The following is a 23688-nucleotide window of genomic DNA, read 5'->3' as shown; positions in this document are numbered from 1 at the left end:
GGTCAGAAATCAGATAGATGGGAAGTGGATATTCGACCGAGTGCTGCTGTCTACCACGGTCCGTCATTACTAGGCTCATGCCAGCGTCCCTGAAATCTGGAATTGGGGGATGGATGTCTTGACCGATTGTATTGAGGTGTTAGGTAGCCAAGTAGCCCAGTAGCCCAGTAGCCCAGTAGCGTGTACAGCAGCGATGTGGATGTGGGTATTGGCTTTGTCACTTGTGTACCGTAAAGGTAGCCAGCCTCTGGGCCTTCTTTCCCTTTCTGCCGGTCTGGGTGCAGCCAAGGCCACAGAAACCAACCCACCTGCTGAAGCGTGGAGGGTGGCCTGCATGGGATGGACCGTCAGTCGGGGGTAGGGGGGCGGGCGGGCAGAGGGACAGGGACAGGGACAGGGACAATGGAGGCGTACGATGCTTGGACACTGTGCATCCTGCGTCTTTCTTTCTCTGCCTCCCAAGACGGCTTCACTGACAACGTTCAATGATATCTACCGTACTATCGCAATATGCTACATGCTAACATCTAGGTAGGTGGCCTAACACGCTGTAGATGGCACCTAGCCTAGAGGCTTGAAGGCTGTTTTGGTGCTGTTCCATTGATGCACTTCTTCCATAGGTCCTGCAACCTGCAGCGTTCGCTGTCTTCGACTACATCAGAATATAGCTGTCTCTTGTCTCGGCATTTCACTTCCAGGCTGGATTCTGAGATCAATACTGCCGCTGGCAGCTCCAATGCAGAAGCTGTCTTGTTCGTTCCACCGCTCCTGGTTGATACATTCCCAACGAATCCAGCCAGCAATCCTCAGTCGGATCGGAGACAGCCCAGCCGGTCTAGTACATAGCACGTGCTGTCCGGCTGGCAAGTCTAGCTGCTAACTGCTTAATAACATCTGACAACACGTTCACAGTATGATCCTTCTCTTATTTACACCCGCTCTCGAAGCGTGTAAGTGTGCCTCCTGGGGGGTCAGGCAGGCTACTCGCATTTTGGGCATTGATTGTGATGGGGTCTTGGATGTTTCAAATTAGCGAGTGTTCGCACTATTCCCAAGCTGGCCTAACTTCCGGCGATACCTCAACAATAGGGAGCGACAGCATTGTACCCGAATCGTCCATGATCGTCAGCTGCCACTGCAAGACCGTTTCTGCCAGCTCATCGCGATTCGTTCATGGTCAGCGTGCATTGCATTGTAGTGGTAGCAGTGGCAGCAGTGGCAGCAATGCAGTCCTAGTCTGGCGGTGGCCCCTCGCCATATCCATATGCGCCGGGAGCCTGTGCCTGTCGTGACCAAACTGTTACTATGTGCAAGTATGTAAGTACGGAGTCTTGTCTGTTCTCCAAAAAAAAGACTCGAGACGAGACCCCGCGATCACTCATTGGCCACAAACCAGAGCGCTTGGTTGGAATGCAAGCGCATTCTCCAAATTCCCCATCATCAGGTGCGCTTGGCACACAAATAAAGAGCATGCATGCGATAGTTGGAGTAAATGATTTGGCATTGATAAACAAATCTACTTATACTCTCATCGCCGCCGCACATACATTACTTGTACACACCTTACTTCTTAGACCTGATGACTTGCCGATCAGTCAAGATAACTCCCACACACATGGTCGGCCCGCCAGAGCTTCTTTCACACGGCAAGGTGGGGTAATCCTTGCCCGACGGCCACGGCCTGTAACACCCAGAGCATCAAGAAGACGAAAACGGTCAGTAGGGAATAATCGACGTCATTCTTGGGGGCTTTTCCACCCCATGGCCTCTTTTCGGTGCACATTGGCAGCACACATGTGCTATAAACGTGTTGTTTGTGAGGGGATTCGTCTGCCTGTCTGCTTCTTCCTTGCTCGTGCGGAATATACCAGGCCCTAGACGTACTTACTTAGCGGTTTGTTATTATTAGCTCCAGCCCCTCCTCCGACTTGTCCCTTTGAATAGGGGTTTCGGTGGTCAAATTTCGAATGGAATGATACCCAAGCTTATCAACCTAGTCGAGTTCCACCACCGTTACAACTCCACCGCACTTACTAACTCAAGACGAACACTAATAGCCAAGTCAGAAGCAAGCCTTTTGGAAAGTGGTGGGAGGTTGGCGATACGACATCTGTTGAAGCGAAATCACGGCTAATGGGGGAGGGTGCACAACACCCAGCTTCGCCCAAAATCTATACCGATGGCTGAGTCGGGGCTGCTTATCTAGCAGAAATACTTAGATGGACATGGAGAGAGATAGAACTGGCAAGATGATAGGGAGAGGAGGCAGAATGAATGCTCTCTCCATCTCTCTCCATCTGTGTGTATGTCCATAAAGCTCTCCTCTTTCGAGTTCATAGTCCATGTGTCCATTATGCAACACCATACAATAAGAACAATAACTTTTGTAGTAGTTTTGATGGCACTACACACTGACACGTTATGGAGCTTCTTCGTACCTGCGGGAACCCGAGCCGGTACGAGTATTGCACACACTTCTGCCGGTGCTTCCATGCATGTTTCCACTGCTTCTTTCGACATCGAGCTTTGCCCAAAACAACATCCTTTGCTCCGTACCATCCGATCAAATATGCACCTAGGATTGATCTAGAAAGGTTTTGAAACAGCCCCTTCATGCAATCGCAGTAGTACAATATTCCACCGCAAACGGAGGCCTTGGTTACTTCTTCCAGAACATGAACCACCAAGTAGCATGTAACCCCTCCTCTTCTCGGACCCGACTTCCTTCCGTGGAAGATAGTGGTTCTAACTGAGTCCAGGGCTGAGAATACCCACGACTCTGCTACATGCTTGTTTTGTCCCATAAGTACAGTATGTCTTAAGCATCCGGTAACCTTATTCAAGGCCAACAACTGAGATGTGCTATTCCCATTCGCTGCCGGAGACATACCAGTACGATAGCGTGCCAAGGATAGAGCCAATAACATGCTTTCTATACATTGCTTTACTACTGGAGAACGGTAGGTCTAGCAGTCTGGCTGCTTTCACTTTTAACCATTGGAGCGTGCATGATCCCACCGACAGACTATGTTCCGCTAGTATGTACGAGCATTGTGAGCAGCTGCATAATCTAGCCTAGGCTCTCGCATTGACGCACCCTCTCAGATGGCACATCATAGCGACAGCCATCTTCTTCTTCTTCTTGTTCCAGAGGCTTGGCTAGGTAGGCATTGATCGCATCGCAACCCACCAAATGACTATTTCCGTTCCCCCTCCCCCTGCCGTGCCGTGCTCCATCCCATGCAGCGTCGATCAGATCGTACATTGTAGGTAGCATATGCCCGACTATGCTTCCTTTTCCGGCCATGGACAAGATTACTACCGCACCAAAAGCTCTTAAATAACAAATAAGCCGCTTAGTAAGTCGTTATTGGCAAGTGGTTGCCAAGAGGATAACGAGCAGAAGACAACAGAGCATAACAACGACTGATAAATCACATCTCTAGTTATTGTGGAAGGTCTGGAAATCCGAAGAATAATTGTTTCGCCAAGGCCCTCTTCTGGAAGATCGATCATTTTCGTAACTTTCCATTTACTCTATTTTCTGCTCAATCTTATTTACTCAGTTTTGCTGCGGCTGGCGTGGTCGGCAATTTTGTACGCAATGGAGGCGAGACGGTATTGCTGTCAACGGCGGGTTTTCTCTTTGGCATTCTTTCGCCCGGAAGCTTGTCGTATGCGATATAGTTTACCGCTACGTAATTCGTCCAGAGATTGGGTAAATTCCGTCAGGCGTCTCCGAATTTCGTTCACTGGTTAAGACGTGTGCCGCCGGTACCCGAATCCCATCCCGTCGTTTAGTTCTACGGCAACCTTATGTAGATAGTGGGGGATAAACTTAGCCAGCCAAAGATGTTTTGTAGATCACAGGTCTTCTCCAAGTACTTATATTCCAGTAGCATTAATATTTTATCGTCGAACTTCGCTCCGGCGCATAGAACCAAGATTATGGTGATATGATACCACTAGGCGATAGCATCTTCTCACGCAGCTCTTATATTGGGGGGGTCCTTCGTTATTGGCGTATAAGAAACATCGCCTTACCTCTTATTTGGTGACTATAGCAGATGCCCATCACGACCATGCATTTGCCAGCCTCCATAATTCAGTTGTTTAACACATTCAGGGCTGGCTGGGGCCGAAGGAATCTACGTGAGAGGACATGAGGCGCATCCATGTGTCATTAGGGATTACTAACATCCTAAAGGTTGTGAATCAAACATTAGTTGAGGCATATCGAGGTGATAATAACTGCACCCAGTAAAGTAATCCCAAATACGGCATGACGAGCAAAAATATGTGCTTCTTCGGCCCTACTTGTCTACAACTATATATGAAGTGTCGACCACAGGTAGATGTATGCATGTCGTAAGATGATACATAAGACAATTGGCTAAGCCGTCTGTCATTGAGCGAGATGCATCCAGCAGCTATGTTGCTTTGTCTTCGACCTACACCGGATTGGGATCATTGGATCAGGACTTCATATATATATATATATATATCTGAAGAGATATGAGCAGCTTCACTGTCGCTTACACAATTATACAGATGCGAAATGAATGTGTCCAAGTGTATACATTATCGCATGTTGTTATCAAAAGGTAACGCATACTGTCGATCACAATACGTTATGAGTCCTTGAGGGTTGACTGCCCCTGCCCCTTAACCTGTTTCATTAAATTCGATTCATTGAAAAGACGACGTATTCTCAGTGCTTGGGAGAATACGCAATATCACATGAAGGTAAGATGGACGAATATCGGTTCGAAGCTGGCTTCCACTACTACATCTTGAGGCCCGGATGAATATTCATTCAAGTCATCCAGTGATATAAATTTCTTTCGTCCAGGATCGCTCAGGTCACCTCCTTCAACAATTCAACCTTTTTGGCTGGCTTGAGAAACATGAACATGATAAGGTCAACATAGCCGCCTCGACTATGGAGCCACGCGGAGATGGAGACCACTACACTTCACGAATAGCCACATCCACTGTAAGTGTTCATAGCCAGCTTGAATCAAGCTGTTCATGTATGATTCGCTATGTTAAATCACCTTTACCAACCCTTATAGACACTTGAAATCTTAGCCGCAACGTTGGCCTTAAATAAGAGTGTTGACACTCACATGCCAATCATGGCAGTCTATCAGGGTAATACTTTCAAGTGATAACGGAATAGCATGTGCTAATAGCCGTGTTTCTATGTACTCTGTTGTGGATGGGGCCCTCTCTGCTACGAAAGCTGTAATTGATTTTTGAAGTAGATGCCAAACTGATGATGGCACAAGTGAAAGGCTTGGTAATCACACCCGCCCGGTCCTTGCCTTTTGCAATGCGATCAACGAAGCGGTAATGCTGATAACCACAGACTTGATGTATTTACATTGGCCAAGAAGACATAGGAGAAATACTTTGCCTAAACCGAGCAAGAATGAATAGGCCAAGCGTTGTCCTCAAGGTGGCCGCCAGGAACCAACATGTGGGACATTCACCATCACAATGACATGAATAACGATTGAATGCTAAAGTACATAGTATTTGCCACAGCCCTCCAAATAACCCTGATCTCCGGACACAGGAACCTGGACGACTCTTTGAGAATCGGCACATTCCTTGATATGATGATACTGCTATCCGGATCGTCCTCTATATAGTAGCGGGAGAGAGTATTGGATGTCTCCTTCGAAGACTAAACTTCCCCAGTGCTTCCGGACCCCGCCATGAGCCGATCGGACAGCTTTAAGGCCTACAAAACCATGTACATCGCACTGGACGATTTCCCCCAAGTCAAGCAAGATAAGGCATTCAAACACTGACAATGCAAGTCTGCCAGTGTTTCATGAAGCAGAGGAATGCCGTAGAGTGAGTGACGTTGGGTATTCTCTGAAGCCAGAGTTGGCAGGGGCAAATCGATTCATGGCAGCTGGCTTGGCGGATCGAAATAAGGACAAGAACAGCATGCAGGCATGTTACCCTATTCATGTTCTTTGGTAACATTGAGGGCGCCCATGACGGCGAGCGATGACTGCAAACCAGTATGTGCTAACAATTGTACAATGGGCATCAAGGAAGCTCGCCATCCCTTCCCTGTTTCTGGCTTGTCTCTTTCAGGACATGATGCGGCTACAAGAACCCTCTCCACACTTGGATGCATGAGCCTATTCTCACTACAAGCGAATTGAAACCGGTTTCTGCCATGACAGTATAACTTTACGGTATACGGCAATTAATAGCAGAAGGCGGCTGCAGTTCGTTCGCGTACTTGGCACGTTGCCTGTGCGGACTCCTTCGTTACTGTCTATCGCACTTCAACGTCTGATGCAATGCATGGGTACCTAAAGCCTGCGGTACACGTCTGAACGTACACGTACTTTGCTCCGCCGATGAACCTCGACGCCTCCACCTCCATCCGCCGCCATCTGCACCGTTAGCATTCAACTCCAGCTCCCCTCAGGCCATTCATTCCCGTGTTGCATGACGGGAAAGGCATCAGCGTGGCGGGCTCTCTCGGTCGAGCCGTATACAATCCGATCGTAAACCGCCTATCACTTGCATCCATTCACTGCCGTCTCATTGTACAAAAACAATAGGCAACACCCCCTTTAGTTCCCCTTTCCCTGTCTGACTGTTCCCGTCCGATTTCATTTCAGCTTCTGGACCGTTTCCTCCGAGCACCCAAGGACTAAAATCGCTGCCTGTTAGGCCTAAAACGCGATTCCCGTCTTTAGTATTGTCATTGCGCCATCATCAACCCCACAGTCTTGTCGAGACATCCTGTCTTGTATTAATAATAGAACCTGGGAGCCGACAACAACGGTTGATACCGTCCAGCCTCAAACCTAAAAACCCGTGGACTCGCCGGCGCGCGCGGGCTGATACGTCCTCGCCTTTCCTCTGGCCCTCTGGCCCTCCGCTCCACACATCCTCTTCCCGACATCCCAACAACAACAGGATGGAACCTTTTCCTTCTGCACCCGAGCCCGACGAGGGTTACAGCGAGCATCCACTTTCTGCCGACACAAACGCCCTCGCTCTACCGCGCGGCCTGCAATCCCCGACCGAGTTCAGTTCATGGCTGGCCCCTCGACTTTCGACGCTGTCCGTAGCCCATAAAACCCAGCTAGCCATGGCTATTCTCAGCGAGTTGCCCACCACCGTCATCGCCGACATCGTGCTGAAGCAACTGAACCCGCGCCTGTATATAGACTTTGTCGATTACCTCCCCACGGAAATCTGCCTGAAGATCTTCGGCTATCTCGATCCCCTTTCGCTCATCCACGTCGCGCGCAGCTGTCGAGGCTGGTACGAACTGGCCGTGGATCGCAAACTATGGGAGAAGCTTTTCTACCTGGAAGGGTGGCGCGCTTTGCCCTTAGAGATCGCCGCAGCCGAGGAGCGAATGAATGCAGGCCTTTCGAACACCAACGCGATACACCCACAACGGCTGCGGTCTTCGGAATACGGTCACGCGCACAAGAAACGGGCCATCTCGGACCCAACACCGCAGGATACTGTCCAGAACGATGCTATGGACATCGACAACGATGGCAGGACGGACGGTGATGACACGGAGATGGCTGGTACAAGCTTGTTTGGCGGCCCGGCGCTCAACGGCAGCACTTCGTCTTCTAAAAGTACAGCTAGCGTGGCGCAACACCTAGGCCATATGATGATGGAGTCGCCCAGTCCTATGCCCGAATCGGCCGGTCACACGACCCCGGAGAATAGTGCCGATATAAAGGGCAAAGGCAAGGCGAGGGCTGATGATGATGGGAGCCAACAGGCGCCGGCGCGTATACCTTCGATGTCTTTACCATCACTATCGACCTCGTCACTTTGGACGTACGACTCCAGGGACCAACGCTACAAGATCAACTGGCAATGGTTGTATGCTATGAGACGGCGGTTGGAGTATAACTGGGAGACGGGAAAATTCACAAACTTCCAATTTCCTCACCCAAATCACCCCGAAGAAGGTCATGGGGAATGCGTCTACAGTTTGCAGTTCAACTCGGAATATCTTGTAAGCGGGAGCCGGGACCAGACTATCCGCATATGGAACATGCAAACACGCCGCCTCGTGCGGCCTCCCTCCGAGGCCACGTCGGCTCGGTGTTGTGCTTACAGTTCGAGTCTGACCCCGAAGACGATCTGATTGTGTCGGGAAGCAGTGATTCGGACGTCATTCTTTGGAAATTCTCTACGGGCCAACCGATCCAGCGACTTCGAAAAGCGCATACAGAGTCTGTGTTGAACGTCAAGTTTGATAAGCGGATTCTCGTTACCTGCTCCAAAGACAAAACCATCAAGATCTTCAATCGAACGCCGTTGCGTGCCGGCGACTTGGGCTACGGCAACGTTAATGGTGTTAGCCCTGTACCCATAAACATCCGTCACCCTGACCATGAGGACTTTGCGCTGAGCCAGCTGCCTATCAAACCACCTTACACCCAAATCGGCTGCCTGGAAGGGCATGGTGCAGCAGTGAATGCGGTGCAAATATGTGGCAACGAAATCGTGTCGGCCAGTGGGGACAGGCATATTAAGGTTTGGGATTGGCCTCAGCAGGTTTGCCGGCGAACATTCCTTGGACACAACAAAGGGATCGCCTGTGTGCAGTATGATGGTCGGCGCATCGTGAGCGGAAGCAGCGATAACGAAGTCAAGGTGTTCGATCGTGAGACCGGCTTAGAGGTCGCAAGCCTTCGTGCCCACACTAATCTCGTGCGTACTGTTCAGGCGGGCTTTGCAGATCTGCCCTATAGCGCCGAGGAAGATCGCCAGACTGCCAGGGAAGTTGACCAGGAATATTTCAGAGCTGTCGAGTCCGGCCGGCTAGGAGATACACACAACGTTCGGGGCAAGGCCCTCAATGCTGGCAGCCGCCGGCCTGAAGATATCACCGCTTACGGAGCGAAGTTACCTCCTGGCGGCGGTGGCGGTCCTTACGGGAGAATCGTATCGGGCTCTTACGACCAAACCATCATCATCTGGCGCAGAGATAAGGAAGGCGTCTGGAGAAGTGCGCATACACTCCGTCAGGAGGATGCAGCTGCAGCTGCGTTGCGACAATCGTCCGCCGCCCGTGCGACATCGCCTTCATCAGGAGGCGGACCCTCTCGGCCGATGGTTATGAGAGCTACACCAGCGAGACCGCTACCGCCTGCTAGTGCGCCTCCGGCCATGCAACAGACACCGAATGCCACGAATGTTGAGCATCCTATCCACGCCACTGTGACACCCCAGACCAACACCTCCTATACCCGGATGATCGACCTAACTGTCCCTCAAGGGCCTACTGCACTCCATAGCACTCTTCTCAATTTCCCGACCATGTTGACCTACCACAGCCACTTGCAGACAGCTATAGACCGTGAACCCAATCCGACAAACAGGTCGCAGCTTCGAACGATTGTTGCGAATGCGTTGGTCCAGGCTCAAGTTGCTCAGAATCGTATCCGGGAAGCTGTATCTGGCCAATCGACGACTGTGCCTGGGCACCAGTCGGCAGCGCCATCGTCTTCTAGCTCTGCGCGATCTACCACGCCTACGGCACAACCACCCCCGGTGGTTCAGGTCCGCCTAGCTCTGCAGCACCGCCGGGTGCATCGTCATCATCCTCTGCCGCGCCGCCACCCAGCATGCAACATGGTTCGTCTTCACGCCTGAGCGCCATGCTGCAAGGCCGCAGCAGATCGAGAAACCAAGCACAGGCATCGAGTACTCGATCCGCTATAGCCACCACTGGCACACCAGTACCAAGTAGCTCAACCACCACAGCTCCCGCTGGCTCAACATCTGCTGGACCGCCCACTATAGCTAGCGGTACTGCTCAACATGCAGGAGCTTTGCAACAGGCACAACAGCAGGCGGCCACTGGGGCTTTGGCATCACCCACTGCCTCGACCCAGCCAGTCACATCCATAGCTGCTGCGATGTCCACGGCTGCTCAGGCGCCTATACCTGCAGCCCAGCACCACCCCCATATTGCCCCGGCAGACCAGAACCCGAGAGTTTTCAAGCTGCAATTCGATGCTCGGCGCATCGTCTGCTGCAGCCAGACCTCGACCATTGTAGGCTGGGATTTCTTCAATGGAGATCCCGAGCTGGAAGAGGCGTGCCGCTTCTTCGGCCCAGTAGAATAGGCGGTGGACGAAACGTTCCGACCAGTGTATTAGGTGGCGGATTAAGCTGTTTGGTCTAGGCCATGACTGGCTGGCATGAGGGACGGGTTCGTCCTTGGGACGCTTGTCTGTCACGAGTATCTGTATTAGTATGCAGCCCTGTGCCTGGCTAACTATGGCTACGTCGGCACTGCTGTGCGTGAGTGGCTTCATTAAGGGGGGTAGGATGGCACTGGTTTCCTCGAGCGCTTGATTTCGTGTTAATTAATTAGAATTGTTATGACTGAAATGAACTCAAGATCCTCAACGACACAGTAAATTGTTTCACCGTTCAGTATTAAGGGGAGCCCTTCCAGATGACGTCCATAAAGTGAAACAGTGAAGGTTGAATTGTTTTGGTATACGAAGTTGTCGCCAGCCTTCTGCGTGCCTTCAAACATGTCCCCGCTCCTAACGACTGCATGAAAGTGCGAGCAGCGTCAACAGAAGTAGGTTGTGACTTCTGGTGAGCACAAAAACGAGCAGGCCCCCCTCCCATCCTCCAAACGCCGAAACGCAGCATAAATCATGAACCACCATCGCCAAAGCGGGTTCAACGGCCAGAATCCCCGCCCAAAAGCTTCATCGCCATATCGCTTCTTCGTCTTCCGGGAACATCCTCTATTGGCCGTTGCTGTTGTTGTTCGGGGCCAAGTGAGGAGGTTAGGTCACCGGGCAGCCTCCTGAACCTTGCCAGCAGCCTCGGGCGGCTCGTCAATGAACTCGGGGACCTCGTCCTTGAGGAAATCGGGGACGCCGCCGGCGTCGATGCCCATGCTGCTCTCTGCCTCCATCTCGGCGCCGAGCATCTCGAGCTCGGCGTCAAGCTCGGCCTCGTCGACGTCCTCGGGCACATCGTAGCCGCGGCTTAGCGACTCCTGGATCTCGTTGCCGACGTCCATGAGGTCAGCCATCTCGTCCTGGAGGCGCTCAATCTTGTCGAGGTCAACCTTGCCATACGTCTTCTTGAGCTCCTTGTTGGTGGTCTTGAGGGCGTCCACGGTGGCCATGACGCCCTTCATGTTGTCCTGCATCATCTGGGTCTGCTCGAGGTTCCAGCTCTGGCTCGTCTGCTGGTCGCGCGCCTGCTCCAGCCCCCGGCGCTTCTTCAGCAGGTCCAGCGCCCGCCGCTTGATCGCCTGCTTGCCGGGGCCCTCGCGCAGCTTCGACAGCTTCTCGTTGTACTTGGCCAGCTCGTTGTTGATCTCGGCGATCCGCACGTCGATCTTGCCGGCGCGGTTGTCATGGCTGTCGATGACGTTCTGCAGCGAGACCTTGGGGGCCTTGGTGCCGCTACCGAAGAGGCGATTCATGGTGGGCGTGGGTATGCGTACTTGGGGTTTCGGCCTTTCAGTCGTGGTGGGGTTCGCAAGATGGAGGGAGATGCGGTGTGTATACCCGTTCCGGTGGTGAGATGAATCGTCAGTGATGGCTCCGCGGTTGTCGCGATTGCATTGCTATGCTTTGTAGTCTAATTGACATGCGACTCGCAACGGTCGACAGTCTGGGCGCTTTTAGGCGGCAACTTTACCAGCAGTGGGATGTACGATCGATTGACTGACTGGTTGACCGAGGCCAATGACGAAGCTTGGCTTAGAAGCGGCAGGCGGCGGGCGCTTATCTTATCATACCCCGGCGTGCTTACCTAAGCGGGCATTTCGACTTCAGTCCCCCCTATTCCCAGTGTGTCCTTGGCTATCAGAGAACGGCATCTTGTATTTACCCGAGTTGTGCACCAGAGTAGCACTTTCTAAACAACGATCCAGTCTAGGAGGATGTGCGACTAAAACATCTAAGGTGGACATCAGGGTGATGTCCCAATTATGCTCCAACAGAATTCAGACCTGCCAACCGGATAAGGGGGTGGGAGCGTGCAACCAATGTAGACATTAACTAGAAACCACACTTCCTCACAGGCCTCTGGTATTCCTTAGGAGTCAGTTTTGATCCTGTGCCATCTCATACATGCTGCGAACAAAAGAGCCAATGCAACCGCTCCTGTCGCTGTGTAAAATATATTTTGGACCGCCTGAGCCGTCATGACGTGGATACATTCCCTCGCAGAATTGGGCAAAGTATCCATAAGCTCGGGCGATAGAGACCCCTGTGAAATCTCTGCTGCCTGGGTACCGTTCAGTAAACCTTTCAGAGGTTGCAGCCCGTCATGAATGTGCAAGTTCAATAGTGAGCCGCCGAGGACGAGTCCCAGTGTCCCGCCCAGCAGCTGCATCGTAAGCGCAATGGAGACTGTCAGCGACTGGAGGTGCTCGGCCACCCAGCTCTGGGAGAAAACCACCGCCAGCGTCTGAGCTGTCCCGAACCCGAACCCCGACACCATTGTCAGGAGGGACGCCTTTATCTGGGAAGTGTACTGGTCCAGTGTGGTCAGGATGACGCTCCCCACTAAGGCTAGAGTGCCGCCAGTCATGATGATGGTGTTCGCGTAAGTCACGAATTCGGTGCTGATGCCCGTCACGAGGCTTGCAACCCCCGAAGTGACGAAAAATGCCAACAAACAAACGCCTGTATCGAACGAGGAGAGCCCGAGGACAGACTGGTGAGATCTCAGTCAGTATCACAGTGAACATAGAATCAGGCCGGGGTGTGAAGTAGTACCTGGAAGTATGTCGAAAGGTAATAGTACACGCTGTACATGGCAAACATGGTAAAGAACCCGAATCCTAGGAGTAAGGACATATCTCTGCTGAATATCCCACGAGGCAACAGCCTGTCGTCAGGATGGCAGTGTGTACGCTGCTGAATTATGAAAAGGGGCAATGTGACCGTGGCCATCACGAACAATGCAATGACGGGAGTTGAGTCCCATCGTCCACCTTGGGTCGCCAACTGTAGAGCGAGTAGGACGCAGATACTGCAAACGAGGAAGAGTGCGAACCCCAAGAAGTCGAAGCGATAGAAGTGCTGCCAGGCCGACAGCTGGTCGCTTGGGCGATCTGGCTGCTGGAAAGGGTATATGAAGACCACCGTAAGGACGGCGCCGAAAACAGTCAGCGCGAAGACCCAGCGGTAGTTAATATCGGTCTCGAAGAAGCCGCCTAGAAGCGATCCGAAGGCCAGGCTCATGACGTCCACGCCAACACAGCCGGCCATATACAACGGTCTTTCGTCCGGAGAGGTGATGGAGATGAGAACCGTGGCGCAGAGCGGGAAGCCGAGCGCGATCCCGAAACCGGTAATGGCGCGACCGAGGATAAAGATGGGCGCCGAGTTGGCTACGATGCAAAGTATTGAACCGACTAGACCACAAGAAATGAGTGAAAAGTTTCGTCAGCTTATATCGAGTGCCATGGCCAATGAAATCATACCAATGAGCAACATGCCGTCAATGACCACGAGTATTCGGATATTGGCCACTGCAGCGAGCCGCCCGAAACCTATTGCCAGACAGGCTTGCGGAAAGAAGTAGGCGGCACCGAACCAGGCGATGAGATCATGTGCGTCAAACTTGCGGCTGAGAGCTGGAACAATGGTGGCTATCGTATGCCCCCGAGTTAGATAGACTACGCCTTCATGACCTTTTGGGGGTTCGTACTTATGACCGAGTCATCAAATCCTTTCTGGCAAACGAAAAAGAAGTGAGCACAAACTTTCGCACTGAAATAATGGAATACGAATAAACTCTTACGAAGAACCAAGCCAGCAAAATGCCCAAGAAAACCGATCTTCTCCTCCTATCTTTGTAAAGTGGCAATCTTTGTTGTTCTTTTGGTTCTGACTTCTCGTCTATCGAAACCGCCTCCATCATGACAGTCTGTTGGCATAAAGGGCTGAGTACTTGAGAGACACCGTTGTCCGAGGCTGAGGGGGGCTTGTTGGCTCCTGGAATGCAATCCTGATCGATATTATGATAGGTCTGAGCCAAACTGTCATCCAAAGAGGTAGAGGGAGACAGATTCATTGCCATCACTCCTGGTTGGTATATAAGCACGCGCGATGAGGTCGGTTGCAGTCTTCTCAAAAATTACAAGGGAGCAAGGCAGTTCATATACCTAGCCGTGTTGTCAATACCTACTAGGTATATAGTTCCATCCCTAAAGCAGGCCGAGAGTACACTGAGGGAGGACAATAGACATCACTAGAGTGCGTCCATGCGGCGGTTTGCCACGTCTAGTCAGCGTAGAGGGAGGTAAACTGCCGAGCAAACAAGGCTATCCGAATTGCGTATGTCCGAGAAAACAAATATTGATGAGCAATACTTGCATTCGGAGGCGCTATCGTCGTACATGATGAATTTGTCAGGCTAGCCGCATCCTGCAAAGATTAAACCTGCAAAGATTAAACCGCATGCCAAATCCTGCATATGTGGAACACCGCGTATTATAGGTAATGCAGACAACCCATTTTTGTATCGCCTCGTGGTGGAGGTTCGGGCCCCTTATGGGAGCCGTTGCAACTCCGCGTTGCGCCGCTTTGGCCCAGAACTGTTATCTCAAGCACGCTGATTATCGGCAAAGTATCTGTTTCATACTCTGTGATAAACACACGCAGTTTGGTCGTATGTAATGTCCCCCCCTGCAGATGGGCAATACATGCGTGGTAATCCGTTCAAGAACGCATCGGGTTAAGGATTCAGACCTATGACGACAAGTTCAATGATGAGTACAGTCATCTACATTTTAAGTCAAGTTGCTCGATTTATTCCAGTTCTGTCTATTTTTGTTTCCGGTAATGTGTTTCAGAACGTATGAAGACATACTAGGAGATATGTCAGGATCTGGAGAAAGCTGCCGACATGGCATGCCAAGACAGCACGCAGACACAAGCACGCGTCCGTCACACAGTAACACCAAGCTTCTTGTGGGTGGTAGCCAGGTATTTGGTATGGCAAGCGAAGCTGCTGCAAAAGAAGCTTCGAGGGGGGAAAATGCCACCGGCCTTCTTCCCCTATACTCCGGCACTTCCGCGAAAACGGAAGCCCTGATCAACGATTGGTTCCACGGACGTTTTCCACTCGTGAAACCAGACATGGGGAGTACAACTAGTGACATGGACATGCATCTAGCTTCTCGACGCTTTCTGCTACTTGAAGATCTATGCGCGAGCTGTCAGCCACTTTGTGCCCCCGAGGTAAGTAACACTAAGCATCGATCATGCCATCTTGCAGGTGGTAGAGACACGACAGGTTACGCAGATGCCACTACCGTGTCCAAAACGGGTACTCACACAACGTTCTGCGTGACCAGCCAAAATTGGCGAGCCTCTTCGTGCCGATTACCGCAGGAACGCGAATTTGTTTGGCACGTTGCTCTATATGTCATGCAGAAAATGCTTGATATTAGCGAGGTAGACAGCACCATTCGTCTGTAATGGTCAAGGTAGAGCTACCCATTGCTGGCCAACTGACTCGATCAGTCAGTCAATTCACGATTTTAGCCGGGCTAGTCAAGTAGAAGCATGGTCGTAAGTAAGAAGAAGAAAAGCCATGGTGAAAAGTACATGTTTCATCATATTTGATAGTTATGCCAAGAAGTGCCATCTACCGTAGGGATACCCCTTTTATCTATGTAGAGATCTAGATTACAGAGTGTATCCTTATCCTGGCTGGATGACAACCTCCCATTGAGAAGCCGCAAGAGTAAAACGCCTTCGTGCCCACATCCAGGCATATATCGGTGAGTTCTTGACTGATCGTCCCTACCGATACTGCAAGCAGACGACCCAAGCACCCCATGCCAAATGCCAAATGACGCACTGGACGAATGCGAATCCCACCTCAACTCAAGTCAGCCGAGTATCTCGCACTCGAATTGTGTGATATAGATGACTGTTGATACTGATGTTAAAATGTCCAGGCTCCGGAAGGGTATTGATCCACAAAGCCCCCATTGAACAGAGCAGCAACAACTGCTGGCGTAGAAGCGAAATGTCACAAACTTCCGAATAAGCCTCTCCTGGGAAACGAGTCAGTTTCTAATAGCTCTGGCCATGGTTGCTGTTTCCATCGAGTCCACTGGCCTAGCAAACGAGATTGTTATGCGCCCATCAAGTGTTTCTTAAGGTGATTATCGTGTGAAGCTGAAATAAGGCAGAAGTCACCGCGTGGATTTCGCGAAAAGAACAATCAGCTGGGGCTCGTGTGTACCATTTTCGAGTTCTGACATCCTGCAGCTGCCACTAGTGACTCTCAACCACAGCTATTCCATTCACACACCACACTCATTCCTCAGAATTTGTTTCGTTTCTAGTCCTCTTGGAAGTTATTCTGTTGTTCACTCCTTTGTCCTTCATCCCATTTCTCACCAATCCTGGGGACCGACCGACTTCATAGATCACCATGCAGGCCCCTCCCGTTGGATTTCTCGACCTTCCTCGAGAGATCCGAGACGACATCTACTCTCTTCTTCTTACCGACGTCCAAATCTCCAAGCCTGCTTTAGGTGGCGATGTACACCTGCAAATCTTGCGCGCAAATCGACAGATCGGCCATGAGGCCAGAGAGATCTTCTGCAAGACAAACAGATTTGTCCGACTCAGTTTAGACCTGCGAAAGCGCAACACCGATGTCTTTGAGTCCATGATCGACTCTCTGTACTCAAACGTACCGCTGATACGTAAAGATGGCGGCCTCCTCAACGCCTTCAAAGGGTTCATCATGACGTATGAGATTTCAGAACCCCAATATGAGATCTTAGAAGCCCACTATGGGACTTCAGAAGCCAACGAGATCCCCAAGCCAATCCTTCACCAAGAGTTCGTCATGCTCCATCAGGATTTCCGCCTGCTTTGCCTCTACTTGCAGACTTTCATGTGTACGGCAACCTTTGCCAACAAGACCAATCACTCGATAACTCTACACAATCCTGTCAAGGATATCGATACATCATTTCCCACAGTTCATCAACAAGAAGAGTTTCTTGCTCCGTTTTCTGAACTCCGCGGCTTCAAGAAGATCTTTCTTCAAGGCACGATAGACTCTACTGTTGCGGTCCAAACCATCGGGAAGGTTTGCAAGAAACCGGAGGAAATCAAGAGAGACAGAATCCTGCAGGAACTGCGCATCCAAGATCGGCTTGGCGATGAATACCTCCAACAAGATGATTTGGACAAGAGTTCTAAGATTTGGACCGACGCATGCAACAGAATCGATCTTCTTGGACGTCGAGTCTTCAAATCCTCCAAACGCTTTGGCTATCCGCCAGCGTCGAAGCTGTGGGTAGACCAGATACAGGAGTTGTTCTTTGAGCTCAACCGCAAACTGGCAATCAACACCATCCGCACAATTGAGGCCAATGACGACCCTGCCCTGGTTTCCCGGATCTCACATCTAACTGTCCATCGCATCAACCGGGTCATGAATGTGCGTGCCTCCCGCAAAGCAAATTGGAAACCCAGCACTGTGCAGAAAGCCGATATGCTGCGGCAAATGGCTGTAATCCACCGACTGAATGGGCACCTCTGGGCACCTCTGGGCAGCTTTGGGAGACATCAAAGACGCCTCTAGAATTAATCCTAGCGATTCCGAGATTCGCAAAGAGAGACATTTGTTGGAGCAGATGTTACGCCCTGCTGGTCGTGGTGGTCATGGTGTTCGTATGGGTGGAAGGGAATTCGACGTGCCGTTCGACGTGCCGGAAGATATTGTGCACTGAGAGTTACAGGAACAGCGCGATATCGGGAAAAGCAAGGGTGATGTTTATGATGGGAACAAGAGGTTTCTCTGTGATCAAAAGATCGATGCATCTATGCATCTGCTCGTCTCATTTAATCGTTCATTACATGCGCAGCTAGAAATACGTTCGCGTTCTCAATAATCTGGATGCTGGTCATTACTACATAAAGCCAGCTGCTGCCACTAGATGATGAGGTGAAGTATCATACGAAATTAGCGCTTATATCGCCAAGAAAGAATTGCACTGTGAATATTTTTGCGCTTCTCTAAATGAAGCTTTATACTTCTGCCATTGGTTCTCCATCATGATGGGAAAAGAATCTGCTTCAGCTTTCCAAAGTCTCGATCCCGAGGAGCCACACTACGCAATTCCACATCGTGCAAGACTAGAACGTGCTGTCTTGGGACTCCTGACTTTGAGCCGCCGTCGGTTTGTTGCTCGTACGCCATTTCCAGCGCACGCCTCCGCATTCTATACGCCGGCCCTTGCAAGTCCCATATGACTTTGAATCCGGCCACGCAGCGCGGCTCCTCCTCCTCGTCATTATCAGCGTCATTATCGGCATCGACCTCGAAACATGTCAAGGTGTTGCTCTTGTCGTGGCTCGCGCTGAACTCCCGAAAGATGGAGCGAAGCAGGTCCTGCATCTGGCATGGCGAAGACGGTCCTTCTCCGGGTCCCCCAGACGTGGACGAAGCCCCGGTTTCTTTGAGTTGTATCCAACTCAGTGGCAGCCCTTGCCACATGGGTGTGAGGACGTTAGAGAGGAACACGGGCGGCTGGTGCACCAGCATGCGGCGCCAGCTGGCATCCGGCCGGGCGAAGGCCGCCTGGCGGGCCCAGAGGCGCGGGCACTGCGGGAAATGGTACCAGAAGTCGGCACGGTGCAGCTCCAGCACCGGCGGCCGGGCGGCGAGGATGTTGGACTTGGCCCAGAGGATCGGGCGGTTCCCGGGTTTAGGTTCAAATACCATGAGGCGGCCGACGACACGCGGATCGAAACAGAAGGGGAAGGCCTTGGCTAGGAAGGGATTCTGCTGAGGCTCACGGGCGGCGGCGGCGCTCTCGTCGGGGCGCAGGAAGAGCTTCCACTGCAGGCGCGGCGAGACGGCGATGACGGCGTGCCAGTGCTTGCTCACGCGCTGGGCGCTTACGAGGAGGGTAAGTTCGTCGACGTGCAGGAGGATGGCCTCGAGTAGCTCGGGGATCACTAGTGGACTGGGGCGTTGATGGGTTAATGACATTCCGAATAAGTGATTGAGTAATTGTATCAACGTTTCCTTGATTTCCTTTCTTGTATAGCGATACCAAAAAGGTGCTACAGCCGCCACGCATGTTTATATATCTCACGATACAGCATTGAACACAAAAGCATAGGGAATATGTTATTCTATCGGTGAATCAAAGAGGTGTGTGATTGTGAGATACTTGTCGGACGGCCAGATCAGTCATTGACTCCATTGGAGTCTACTTAGTACCTGTATGGGCCGCTGTGAGCGAGCATGACCAAGAGAGTAGATTGGGGGTTTATCATTTTCATCACGTTTCCCTTCTCAGTTGAATATCAGTAGTCTTGAGCGGGGTGACACAACCAACGAAAGTCCCATGGTTCAAACCACCCGTATCAACTGTCGTCGCTAGCGACAGCGCGAGAAGAGACGATCAGTTGCAAAGCTCGCGTCACTTTTACACACCCTGACAGTGTCTTTCTGGAGAATCGTTGGGCGTTGAGGAACAGAGGGCTAATCAGTCCGCAGGAGGTCCTGTCTGAAAAGGAGGCGGGAGGCCGTGGGGCTGACTCCCAAGCCACACCGCCCCCAAAATCATGGGTGAGGTTTCGACGAAAGAGGCTGTGTCCAGTGAGTCGAACGGCAAGTCGATAACTGGGCGAGTAGATGGAGGCAACGAGGTGAGGCAACCATAGCAGGCAACGACTAACGGACCAATGCAGAAGCCGAGACGTACCGTAGTATCTACACATGCAACCTCGAGCCTCTAAGATTCATAAATGTGCGACTCGCCCTCTCCCCCGACTGTGTCGTAAGCCTCTACCAAGCGGAAAGTAAGCTGAACTGCCTCGGCGACCAAGGAGCAACAGATACACCTAACCCACTCCACCGAGTATATAGGGAAGGAGAGAGGGAGAAATGGCATCGCCTCCCCCCCCAGACAGCCTAATGGGCGTAACGACTCATTCAGAAGCCAAGGGAAAAGGCCGACCTGGACAGACTCCTTCAAGCTCATCCACAGAGGTAGTCGCACACCCTCGTTTCAAGCGCAGGCGGCAAAGGCAGCGCGCGACGCCCAGAAGCCGAAGCGATACCCTCAGATTGTGTCCGTCTATGGCGGTCTCACCTGGGAAATGCTCCGTAAGTTCCTGTTGGAGAAGTGGCCGGAAGAGGACTTCTCTCAGGAGCCTAGTCGAAAGAGGGATCATTGGCAGTTCGAAACTCCCGAAGATTTTACCGAAGTAAGCAGTCAACCATCTGTGTGGGAGAAAGCCTTGCTGATTGAGGGCAACCAACAGGAAGACAAGCAAGCCATCAAGGACTTGACCAAGCCGAAAAACATACAGCGATCGCCTTCGCCAGTTTAGGTGGCATCTTCTGGTCGAATGCTGCTGGGGTTCATTCACTGAGACATAGCCGGGATGCGGGAATGAACTGATTGGGTGGCGTTTTCGGGCGGAAAAGGGCCAACAACGACTGGTCAGCAATACGCACACTGTGCGTACCGCATGTCCAAAGGTGGCCCAATGGTGTACAAACTTGCAGGCTCCTTCAGAATGGGCTGTTCGAGGCTGCTCACCAGGCAGTTTCTCTTTAGGTAGCGGTTGCAGACTTGGTGTCGTGGCGGCTCCCAGGTAGGCGCCGAGTCCTCGAGGCTTGACCAGATCCTCAGTCTGTTGACACGTCTCAGATAGACATACTGGTGGCCAAATAATTTGTAAACACGAGTCTTTCTGTAGATCAAGTGATGAGGCGCATGGAACTTGGGCTTACAGGGCATCATTCAGCTGACGGGACGAAGTGTGCCTTGATCTTTCTGCAGCTTGATTTATGCTGCATTTCCCCTCCTCGACTTCGGTGTTGGAGTCTTGCTGCATTCTAGCTCCCAAGAAGCCGTGCCGACATTACCTCAACAACATGACAAATACTGAATTACCAGAGTGGTTTCAAGCCCCGCTGCGTGAAGCGCATACATTCCCACTGAATGCTCTCTCAATCACTGTCGATAGCCTCCCGTACGCTTTGAAGGCTCTGGGAGATAAGTTCGACTTGATAAAGCCAACTCTGTTTGAACCAGATGGGACACAATGGGAAGTGGTGATTAGGGATTTCTTTACGGCTGATGGCCAAGGTAAGAAGACGCTCAAGATTTGACATTACCGAATGCTGACTATTCCAGCTGTTGCTAAGTGTAATGCACACCATTTGTCCGAATTGACAGACTTTCTCGGGGTTCAAAGAGACCCGAGTAGCACCCCAACCAGGGTAGAGACGAGCAAAGGGGATCCAAAATGTCGTTTCGTGTGAGGCTTACCGATTATTGGCATACCCACCACGATACTAATACCCCTGAGTAGGAATCTCTATGCTGTCACTTCGCGGGCCCCGCTCCTCCTCACGCCCGAGATGTTTGGTGAACTCATGACCTACCATCAAGTAATGCCGGCTATTTTGGATTTCATCTCATTATTCGGGCGTCAGAGCCAGCCCAATGATCTAAACTTCAGCGGGTTCAGAGCTCAGCCAATCGCGACCGCGTCTCTTGATGGCAGAGCAGTCCAAGGACTCGGCCGGAGCGGCAAGCAGTACCAACTCTGCTACAACCTCAAATGTGTAAACCTCAAGACTGCTCATCCGACCGAATCTACCTTTGACGAGTGGTCCATTCGCCAGGCAGTTGTTCACCACCAGTTTGATGTGAATGAAGGCAATGCTCTCTGGTTGGTCGTGAAGGGAGGAAGAGACCTTGAGCTTCAAAGGCGTTTCAAAGACCTTATGAGCGATGCATCGCCGACGGAGTGTCGCTCATTCGGGACGCCAGAACAGGCATTTCGCTCCTCTCTGTTTGCTCACCTTATGTATTGTCTCTGGGCCAGAGAGGATTGGAGGGGTTATATCAGTTGGCTTGAAAGATCTGTGGATCGAGTGGTAAGTCATTCCATAATGATTTCGTATAGGGGTGGCAATGATGCTTATTTGTTTTGTTCCACAGAGCCAATCAGCTGTATGGGGTCGCGCTGAGTACGTCCGCATTTTCAAAGAATATACGCCTCAAGATATTCAAGACCTCCAGATATGGGAGGAAGCGGCAAGCCAAGCGGTCGCGGCCCTCGAGGGCAATATCGATGTGATTACGGCTTTGCTAGAGTTTTACCAGGGTCTTGTGAAGGACAAGACCTTCACAGTCCAGGGCGACTGCGCTGGCGAAGTGGCATCGTTTGCAGCTCAAGTCAAGGCCATCAACGTCCAGTTCACTATGGAAGTGAAGCGGACTCAAGCATTGGTGAAAAGCGTTTCGGATCGAAGGGAACTGGTTAGTCTCACCAAGAAAAAGAAAAAGCTACCAAATTAGGCTGCCAACTGACCAATTGATATCTACAGGTCATTCAACATCTCCAAAGCCAGTCGGCATTCCGCATGGAGAAGGTCAGTCATAGAATGGAACGGGAGCAGACCATGATGCTCATCATAACCATCGTGACTCTCGTGTATCTCCCTGCCACTTTCGTCTCGGTAAGTTGAAACTCAATGCAATCGGGAATTTCGCTAACCGCCCCAGACATTTTTCAGCACCGACATCATAAAATATCAGGACGCCGACAATCCTGGCGGCTCTTACTCGGAGACAGCAATGACGAGATGGCTTCAGGTCACCATCCCACTGACTTTCCTCACTGTGCTTGGTGCTTGGTTCGGGAGAACGGCACTGCAGAGAGGGTGGGAACGAGACAACGAGACCAGGTACACGCGCTCTTATCGGCCACAGGAAAATCAAGGTTGGCTTGATAGGATCAAGCAGCTTTTCATGCACACTCAACAGTTGCTTCCTTTGAATGAAAAATAGGGGAACCCCGCATCCGTATGTCAGCATTTGGGTATATAGATATAATGCATCAGGACAAACTCATACCTCGACTAGTGACTCCAATGGAATGTCTCCTGGGTTCATGGGCCCTGATTAGACCCCGAAAAGCTGTCTTGAGCCGCATGAGGGGGACCATTGTATACTGTGTGACACTGTGCGGCACAATTGGGGTTGTGTGAGCAGAAGGTGTGAGTGGCGAGCCACCCGTGTCGACCAGGGATCAAGGGGCTGAACGCTGAACCTGCAGGAGCTAATTGCAACCCAGACAGCCAGAGGCAGCGGCAGAGTGAGGGTGGTGGGTGGTGGTGGCTGCCTTGTTGCATCGACACACCACTTGCTCGCTGTGTCAGTGGAAAGCAGACAGTAAAACGAGCGTCGGCAGTTATATGTAAATACTGCACTGCCCTCAGAGTATTGAAGAAAATGACATCGAGTGACGTAGATCGCCCACGGCTGGGAAGTCTTGGAGTTGGACTTGCAGAAGGGGGAGAGGGATGTCAGCGGCTAGGACGCAGCAGGCGGAAATGGACAAACCGCGCGGGGCTATCGATCATGAACGAGGCTCAGTGAAAGGCTACGGTGACAACTCACCATGTACTGTACCTACCTGCCTGGTATAACTCCATGGTGATTGCAGAGCTGGGGGGTACCTGATCCCCGGATGAGTGATGCCCTAGGCTCGAACACCATGACAACACAGCTGCTGCCCTGAAGTGGCTGCATTGTGCATTTCTTGCAGCCCCCGAAGCTAATTGACCTGCTGGGCATGCGTGGGACCAAGGAGGGTAGAAGGCTTC

At 51.6% G+C, this 23688-nt stretch overlaps 7 protein-coding genes across 7 annotated transcripts; 4 read left to right on the top strand and 3 right to left on the bottom strand.

Annotated features, from left to right (window-relative positions):
• Positions 1–6955: 6955 nt before the first annotated feature.
• On the top strand, positions 6956–10148 carry PG998_009570 (uncharacterized protein; the record flags this gene model as incomplete). The annotated part of the gene is made up of 3 exons (XM_066876386.1): positions 6956–8115; positions 8175–9471; positions 9531–10148. 3 exons carry the CDS (start codon positions 6956–6958, stop codon positions 10146–10148), a joined length of 3075 nt encoding a protein of 1024 aa, XP_066728542.1.
• A 686-nt stretch (positions 10149–10834) lies between these two features.
• Positions 10835–11479, bottom strand: PG998_009569 (uncharacterized protein; the record flags this gene model as incomplete). The annotated part of the gene is made up of 1 exon (XM_066876385.1): positions 10835–11479. The coding sequence occupies one exon, from the start codon at positions 11477–11479 to the stop codon at positions 10835–10837; it is 645 nt and encodes a 214-aa protein (XP_066728541.1).
• A 617-nt stretch (positions 11480–12096) lies between these two features.
• PG998_009568 (uncharacterized protein) lies at positions 12097–13929 on the bottom strand (the record flags this gene model as incomplete). The annotated part of the gene is made up of 4 exons (XM_066876384.1): positions 12097–12720; positions 12783–13423; positions 13493–13638; positions 13820–13929. The coding sequence occupies 4 exons, from the start codon at positions 13927–13929 to the stop codon at positions 12097–12099; spliced, it is 1521 nt and encodes a 506-aa protein (XP_066728540.1).
• A 2532-nt stretch (positions 13930–16461) lies between these two features.
• On the top strand, positions 16462–17628 carry PG998_009567 (uncharacterized protein; the record flags this gene model as incomplete). Its single annotated transcript, XM_066876383.1, has 1 exon — positions 16462–17628. The coding sequence occupies one exon, from the start codon at positions 16462–16464 to the stop codon at positions 17626–17628; it is 1167 nt and encodes a 388-aa protein (XP_066728539.1).
• Positions 17629–18099: 471 nt separating this feature from the next.
• PG998_009566 (uncharacterized protein) lies at positions 18100–19041 on the bottom strand (the record flags this gene model as incomplete). Its single annotated transcript, XM_066876382.1, has 1 exon — positions 18100–19041. The coding sequence occupies one exon, from the start codon at positions 19039–19041 to the stop codon at positions 18100–18102; it is 942 nt and encodes a 313-aa protein (XP_066728538.1).
• A 581-nt stretch (positions 19042–19622) lies between these two features.
• On the top strand, positions 19623–20393 carry PG998_009565 (uncharacterized protein; the record flags this gene model as incomplete). Its single annotated transcript, XM_066876381.1, has 3 exons — positions 19623–19656; positions 19749–19859; positions 19927–20393. The coding sequence occupies 3 exons, from the start codon at positions 19623–19625 to the stop codon at positions 20391–20393; spliced, it is 612 nt and encodes a 203-aa protein (XP_066728537.1).
• A 550-nt stretch (positions 20394–20943) lies between these two features.
• Positions 20944–22870, top strand: PG998_009564 (uncharacterized protein; the record flags this gene model as incomplete). The annotated part of the gene is made up of 6 exons (XM_066876380.1): positions 20944–21157; positions 21206–21329; positions 21384–21954; positions 22019–22339; positions 22408–22539; positions 22586–22870. The coding sequence occupies 6 exons, from the start codon at positions 20944–20946 to the stop codon at positions 22868–22870; spliced, it is 1647 nt and encodes a 548-aa protein (XP_066728536.1).
• Between the last annotated feature and the right edge of the window lie 818 nt (positions 22871–23688).

This window comes from Apiospora kogelbergensis (assembly GCF_038363985.1).
Source record: "Apiospora kogelbergensis strain CBS 113332 chromosome Unknown utg000006l_segment0_segment0, whole genome shotgun sequence".
NCBI lineage: Eukaryota > Fungi > Ascomycota > Sordariomycetes > Amphisphaeriales > Apiosporaceae > Apiospora > Apiospora kogelbergensis.
The sequence above is the reverse complement of the archived record's forward strand: the minus strand, read 5'-3'. Positions and strand labels throughout refer to the sequence as shown.